Below are 7,720 nucleotides of genomic sequence, written 5' to 3'. Positions count from 1 at the left end.
GAAAGAAAGAAAATGGTCATTCACAGATTCACGGTTTTCTGCATTAAAAGTCAAAAGAATCTGGATAATAGGTAGAAATAAGAGCTTGATTGGCTTCAAGATTAATATAACATCAAGTGCATTTCTGTACATCGACAGATCATTTGGAAAACATTTTAAAAAGGAAAACATTTACAGTAGCAAAAAATTTGAGGTACCTAGGAATAAATCTGACAAAAATCTTAAGACCTACGTGTAGAAAATTATAAAACCTTATTGAAAAACATTAATAAAGACCTAAATAGAGATTCCTATATTATTTTAAAGATTCATTATAAAGATTTCAATTCTCCCTGGACTGATCTGTAGTTTGAATTCAATTTTAAATAAAATCACAAGTTTTTGTTGGAGTTAAGCTAATTCCGGGAAGAATAAAGGCAAGAGCCAGGACACGCCTGAGGAAAGAGGTACATTGTAAGAGGGGTGGGACCAACTTTATTATAAACCCCGTAACGATAAATAAGATCGGGAGATTCTGGAGTAAGGGAGACAACACATGGACCAGAATCAGAATCCCCACGCGCTTACGGAATGTGATACAGAACATGACAGAGGTGACATTCTAGACCAGTGTGACGATTCAGAAAATTGTCCAGGAACAATTTATAAATGCACAAAGGGAAAAGAAAAATTGAAATTATTGAAATGACCCTTTCCCCACCTTATTCACAAAAAGCCATTCCACTTGGTTTAAGGATTTAAATATGAAAAGGAAGCTTTTCAAAATTTTTAGAAGAGACTATATCCTAGTCTCTAACTTCAAAGTCATGAGGATTTTTTTGAACACTTGATACAGAAAGAGTTCAGTGTGAAAGAAACCCTTGATGCATGTAACTACATTAATTTCAGAACTTGTGGTCAGTAAAAAAAACAAAAAACAAAACAAGGTGAAAGACAAGCCATAAACAAAACTGGAAGCACAGAATCGGATGGGGAGTGGGAGAGAAAACAGGAGTGTGCGTGTCAAATAGTATGTTTAAGGGGCCGATAGAGAGTGAACTTGAATAGACTTTTTTGGCGAAGCAGGCAGTAAAGAGTGAAATCATTTCTCTCAGGTTCTGCCTTACTGTTTAAGACAGTTTCTCCTGGTAGACGTGGAAAGCGCCAGAGTTAGAGCTATCCAGAAAACAGAGACGTGCTCTATCGGTAAATTCTGTCTTTATGAGCTGCTGAGCTGAAACGTTACATCCTTACTTAGCTTTAAGGGGGAAAAAACCCCCAAACTTTTAGTCCAGCCGCAGTTAGATGTCACCTTGGGAATTCATTCACCCACCACATCACAGTTTGAGGAATCTAGAAAGTCCATTTCTCCATTTGAGATGACAGACAAGGATGGCAATTTAAATAAATTTGGCTTCCCAGGAGCTGAGAGGCAAAAGTCTGCCCGCAGAGCCCACAGCGCATCTACCATTTGTACTAGAATTGGCTAAAAATAACATACATTTTCTGTCTCCTGCCGGCACACGGTGGCGTTAAGCACAGTTATTTGAACGGGAACAGGTCCCAAAGGGGGGTGACAAATGCTTGAAAAGCCTTTAACGAGCAGCATCAGACCCTCGACTTTTACCAGGTTCCGTCCGTGCTCGTGGTGCTCTTCAGGTGTTCAGGCACCTGCTTCTAACCAGAGCAAAACCTTGTCGGAGGCCGCAGTGCGGCTGTACGAACCTGAACTTGGAGCTTCGTGCACCCATCCGGTCCCATTGAAGAATATTTGAGGAAGACGGAGGCCCGCTTCTGCCTCAACTGCCTCTTGCCTGGTTCTTCGGGCCACGCCAGGGCACAGTGCCACGCCTGCCTCTTGGGACGCCCCGTCACGGGTAGATTTTGTCTCCCCTGCTAGAGGACACCTTCTTGTTTGTTGTCACTATTATTTGGAATAGCTGCTATACTTACGTGTAGACTCAGAAGTCAAAGGCGACTCGGTAGCTGTGACACATGACACCGCTGTTTCCCGGGCACTCAGTCTCTTCCACAGAGGCAACCCGTGTCGCCAGTCTCTTGATGTCCCTCCCGACTGTCACACTGCGGAGCCGCCCCGGGCGTCCCCCGCGGAACCTACCCGGCAGTGTGTTCACGCCCACTGTTTTCCACCCCAGGGACCTGGGCGCTTGTCCACCTCCGGCGGGGTTTCCTCCTGCTGATTGACGGGTGCGCGTGTCTCCGGGCGATGGGAGCAGCTTGCCGTCGCGTGGCCGCGGCCTGTCCCCGTGCCCATGCAGTGACGCTGTCCTCGTGCGTGTGAGCGGGGCGGCGCCTGTCCCCTGCGGTCTCCACCCTGTGTCGCCAGACTCGGATCTGCTAGGGAAACATCGCAGTTGAATTTAAATTCCACGTCTCTTCCCGTGCGCCGCGCCGAGCTGTTTATGTGCTTAAGGGCCATTTATAGTCCCTTTTCACCGAGTGCTCCTGTCCTTTGTCCGCTCTGCTGCTGTTTGTTTTTGTCTCGATTCTTAGAAGACCTTATCTGTGATGGGGTCACAAGCATTTTATCTCAGCTTTTTGTCGCAGGTCTCTCTCAATTGTGGTTTTAGCCATATCAAAATTTTTGTTTTTCTGTGGGTCAGATTTATCAATCTTTTATGTTTTGGGACTTTATGTTACATTTGAAAAATGCTTTCCCCACATTGAGATGAAAAATATATATGTTCCATATTTATGTCTCAGACTTCTAGGATTTCATTGTTTCAAATTTTAATTTTTGATCCATCCGAATTGTATCCTAATACGACAGTGTGAGATGTGGATTCAGAATGGATTTTTTCCCTGCATCACTTATTCAATAATCCACATTTCCACACTAACTTCACAATGCTGACTTGACACACAGTAAACTGCCGTGTGTATTTAGGTCTAATTCCTGACTTTCTCTTCTCCTTTATCCGTGTGCTCTTATGCCCTGTTTTGCCCATGATGGTTTTACAACATGTTTTGAATATCCGGATGGCAAAAGAACGATTTCATTTGTAACCCAGCCTCTCCCCTTCCCCAAGGTCGGATGTGTTTATCGTATTCATCTATGCGTTCGATCCATGCATACGTTTGTCCGTCATTCCAGCGTTTGTTAGACTCCTGAGTACCTGGCACACGTGATCAAGGGTCTTGGTCACTCCCTCGGGCACATCCTCGTCATCTTTGCTCATCGTCTCGTTTTTTCGTTTGGCACAACCCGAACCCTCACTAAACCCAGCTCTCTGTCTGTTCTGTCAGCACTGACCACCCTTTGGTCCTTGTCCCATCACTGCGGCCTTGGGCAACACGCAGAGCCGGCGCCCTCCCCGCCTGACAGCTCCCGGCCCCGCCCTTACGTGCCAAGCCCAACGGCTCCTGGGTCAAGGAGCAGGTTCGGAGGGCGTGTTTACAGACCACACATTTGACATTTGACATTTACATAATGAGGCCAACCAGCTGTGATTCATGGAGCCTGGTTTTTCTAGAAAGTTGTCAGTGAGTGTTTCAGCGGGGTCTTGAAGCCCGTTCCTGGGTGCTGAGCAGGGCGGGACAGCGAATCCTCCTGGTGGATCTGTGCGGCGGGCAGCTGCGGTCCGCGCTCCTTCCAGAAGCTCGTGGGATCACCACCTGTCGGCACAGCACCCCCTTCCTGGGCAGCACAAAGGAAGCTCAAAAGCATCTCTGGTTCGGATTGCCAGGTGGGGGAGGGGGTGACAGTGGCCTGAATCCTGAGCACAGGTGTGTCTGCGCAGAAAGCCACCGCAGATGTCACTTTCTGCCACTCGTGCCTCTGGGGCTCTGGGTCCTGTCCGTGGAGGGCCACGTGCAGTCGGACATGCTCTCAGCCTGAAGGTCTCGGGGGGCTCCTCCACCTGGGGGTGTACCAGGCAGACAGGTGTGTCTGTCACGGCCGCTGGGGATGTGGCAGGTGCACTCTAGGAGAAAACACGAAGGCTTGTCTGTCTTCATTCAAAAATTTAAAAAGATGATTGTCACACTGAGTAAGCTATGCTCAATTAAGACTTTCAACTGTGGAATAATTCACGTTGATTTTATGAGAAAAAGGTGAAATACAAATGATGGGTTTGCTCAAAATACCTTAAAAAAGAATCTACGTTCCGCGGCTGTGCGGGCCACCCTGCCCTGGGGTCCCTCCCAACCCGCCGCAGGCCCGGCGCGCTCACCCCCTCTGCCGTTCTCCGGCTCCGTGTGCCCTTCAGGACGTGCCAGGACGGGCGTGGCTCCTCACCTGTGGCACCTCCTCCGGTCCACAACCTCAGCCCCTCCTGGCAGCTGTGACCCGCGATGCACCACGTCGGCCAAAACCCTGTAGCTGATTTTATTCCCATGTACTGCTAATCACACCTGCCTCGTCTTTGAAAGGACTTAAAGTGGATTCCAAAAGTACATAAAAGATGAAAACTTTTTTTAAATACAGTCATCGCCCCTTATCCCTAGTTTTATGTTTTGTGGTTTCAGTCAACTGGGGCCAAGAATGTTAAATGGAGAGTCCCAGAAACAACTCACACGTTTTAAATTCCACGCCGCGCTGAGGAGCGGGACCAAATCTGGCGAGTCCTGCCCCGTCCCGCTCCTGGTGGGAAACCTCGTCTGTCCAGTGTCCCCGCACGGGAGGCGCTCTGGCCTGGACGTCACTGAGTAGCCGTCGTGGTGATCAGGTGGACTGTCATGGTGTCATAAGTCACCCCAATTTCACTTCGCAATGGCCCAAAGCAGCAGAGCAGCGATGCCGGCAGCTCGGATGTGCCAAAGAGAAGCCGGGAGGTGCTTATCAGCTGTCGCCGGGTCACCTGCAGCCCGACGCCGTCCCCAGGCCCGCGTCCCTCGCCCGTGTCACGTGGCGGCGTCGCGGGGGGAAGGGTGACGAGCAAGGAGGGACTGAGGCACACTCCAACTCGGAGACTGGGGCCGGAGTTCTGAGCTGGTTCTCGAGCCCCAGCGGGCGCTACTGGGAAAGGGGGAGACTCGAATGGGGCCTGAACGCCTCGGCACCGCCTCCCCGACTTTCAGGCTGTGTGGCACTCGGGACAGCCTCGTGGGGAGGACGTGCACATTCAGATACATGGGAGGGTGACGGGGCGCTGGGCTGGCTGCTCATTGTCAAAAGGAAAAATTTTTCTGTGTTGCGTATTTTGTAAGTTTGAGATAATTTTAAGGGAAACACAGAGCAAACGCCTGGGGGAGGGGTGCCGCGGGATCACACTCCTTCCCGCGTGCGTCCTGGCCACCCCGCGACGCAGGACCAGCCGGCTGAGGCCTCGACCCCGCCACAGGATCACACTCCTTCCCGCGTGCGTCCTGGCAACCCCGCGATGCAGGACCAGCCGTCTGAGGCCTCGACCCCGTTTTCTGCAGCTGAGGAGCATCGCGTGATGCTTGTTTTGGGGCCCTTGACGTGGCGTGTGGGTGTTTCTGACATTGCTTTTCTGGAGCTCGGCTGGGTCACCTCTGAATGAGTGAGTGTTGATCCTGAGTCCCCACCCCTGAAAAGGAGGAGGGGGCGGGGTGGGAGGGCGAGGTGCCCCGTCGGTGTGCCCAGAAGTGACTGGAGGTCACGGCCCAGGGGTGTGGCTGATGTACCAAGGTGCCCGTGGCCTGCGGGGCCCGCTCTGGGCACCCAGGGTCCTTCCTCAGGTGGTGACACGCACACCTGGCTTTGCCATATGCCTTGAAATCTGAACGTGCAAGCGAGGATTATATGAACAGGTGTCTGGGGCCTGACCAGCATCCTGGACTCAGTCACCCCTCGGTTGGTGGCGGCCCCCCTTCCCACACGCTGCCGCTGGAAGGGACTGGCTGGCCATCCAGGAGGACCACACACGAGTGTCACCAGATGAGTTCTGACCATAAGGGAACTTACGACAATTTAATTTTTGTTGTGTTTCCGGGTTAAATAAATTCAGCAGCAGACGGTGGTCCTCCCCACTGACGAGCGCTTTGAGGCCCAAGTAGCAGGCCTGCCCTGGGGGACAGGAATGTCGGCACCAGCCGCTTCCTGCTTGTAAAACTTCATGTTTCTTCTTCAAATGCAGCCCCAGCGTCGCCTCCTCTGGGAGCTTTCCCGACTCCCCCAGGCCGAGTCACTCAGGCCCCCACTGCGAGCCTGTGGCATCTCCATCTCGCCGCCCCAGGTAACTGCCCTCCTGTCTGTCACCTCCCTGAGATTGCAGCTCCTCCCGAGTTCGAGCATCTTAGTGACCTTTGTACACTCTGCAGCCAGACGAGTGCTTGGCACAGTCAGCTAGAGCTGACTGGAGCCAGGCTTTTTTTCCAGCTCTCCCCGATGACTACGACAAGAAGGGGGCTACTCCCCTCCCTCAGGGGGCCCCCTTGGGAGTGACACCGACAAGAGCACGTCCACACCCCCCTCGAAGCGTGGGAACTGACTCCCAGGCCTGGACGGTGTCCTGGCCCTGCAGGCACCTGGAATAACCTCCACCACCAGGCAGGGCTCTGTCCTGTGCCAGCAACCATGGGGACATCGTCTGACCCCACAGTGGCCACAAGCAAGGGGACCCACAGGATCTGGCCCTCTGTCCCCTCAGACCCATCACCTCACCTCGCCAAGGACGCAGAGGTGGCCTACAGGGAGCAGACACAGACCCATGAGACACAAGCTCCACCCTCCTGTGAAAAAAAAAAACCACGTCAAAAAAAAAAAAATTTCCACCTGCGACTTCATCATTATTGACAGCATTTTGAATGAAGCAAAGAATTTAACAAAATATATCACAAAGAGACAACGGATTTGCAGAATTGCTTTTCTGATCATCCAGAAAAGACAACGTCCATTTAATAATATCACAGGGAGGCTGTGATACCTGGGCTCCCAGGGGTGACCGTGGGGAGCACGGCCCCCAACCGGCAAAGCAGAGCCAGCCCCCGGCAGAAACACTGCGCAGGGCGGGTCAGGGACCAGGGAGCAGGTAGGTCAGTTACCCCGGCCTTGCCGTGCGAATCCTGGGCCACCTGCAAACAAGCTCCTGAGTGTGCCCATCTAAACCACCTCACACTTACTTCACTAAACGAGCAAGTGGGTTGCGGGGGGGGAGGTCATCGCTGTGCCCACAGGCTGTCAGGGACCAGAGAGGGCAAGGCCACCTGTCAGAGTGGTTCCCCGCGTTAAGCTGGGTGAAGCCGCGCCAGGAGGGCTGTGGCCGCGGGCTCCGGGAACGCGGGAGGAGGCCCAGGCCCAGCCCAGGGGCTCAGACCTGAACACAGACGCGTGTTCCGGCAGCCGTGCCCTGCGTGCGGGCCAAAGGGACGAGACTGCCCCACGCATGGGAGAGCAGGACGGGGAGACAGGATTCGCAGGGGTCCGAGACGGACACGCGCGGGCAGCCACACAGCAGAGCGGGGAGTGTCTGACGGGAGGGGATGCGGGAGGCGAGGCTGGAAACGGGGCTCAAGGCCGGGCCAGTGTGGGCCGCGGAGCCAGGGGTCCACCCTGGAGCTGGGAGACAATGGGGGGCCCTGCGTGTACTCCTGATTCAACAAGTGTGCCGTGTGCAAACTCTTCACCAGCTGCTCCCCTGGGTGCTGGGCACACACGGAGGGGTGGCTCCTGCTCCCCTGAGGCTCCGAGCCGCCACCGGCTGCAGGGAAGGTGGAGGCTGCGGCCTGGTCCAGGGGGAGGTGGGGAGTGGGGAGGGGTCACTTGGCAGTTGAGTCACCAGTGAGACCACCGCAGCCAGGCTAAGCCACGCCCTCC

The 7,720-nt window shown here is 53.4% G+C and overlaps 1 protein-coding gene across 1 annotated transcript in view; it reads right to left on the bottom strand.

The window, feature by feature from the left end:
- Positions 1 to 4,640: 4,640 nt before the first annotated feature.
- The window catches only part of GPA33 (glycoprotein A33), a 15,050-nt gene continuing 11,970 nt past the window's right edge, over positions 4,641 to 7,720 (bottom strand). Inside the window, exons 7-8 of the mRNA XM_015586153.1 lie at positions 6,569 to 6,591; positions 4,641 to 4,954 (exon numbers count right to left, since the gene is read on the bottom strand). Of these exons, the coding sequence (XP_015441639.1) occupies positions 4,641 to 4,954; positions 6,569 to 6,591 (337 nt within the window). The remainder of the gene's footprint in view (positions 4,955 to 6,568; positions 6,592 to 7,720) is intronic.

The sequence above is a fragment of the Pteropus alecto genome, unplaced genomic scaffold (assembly GCF_000325575.1).
Source record: "Pteropus alecto unplaced genomic scaffold, ASM32557v1 scaffold101, whole genome shotgun sequence".
Taxonomy (NCBI): Eukaryota; Metazoa; Chordata; class Mammalia; order Chiroptera; family Pteropodidae; genus Pteropus; species Pteropus alecto.
Note: the sequence above shows the minus strand (reverse complement) of the source record. Positions and strands in the feature narration are given on the sequence as shown.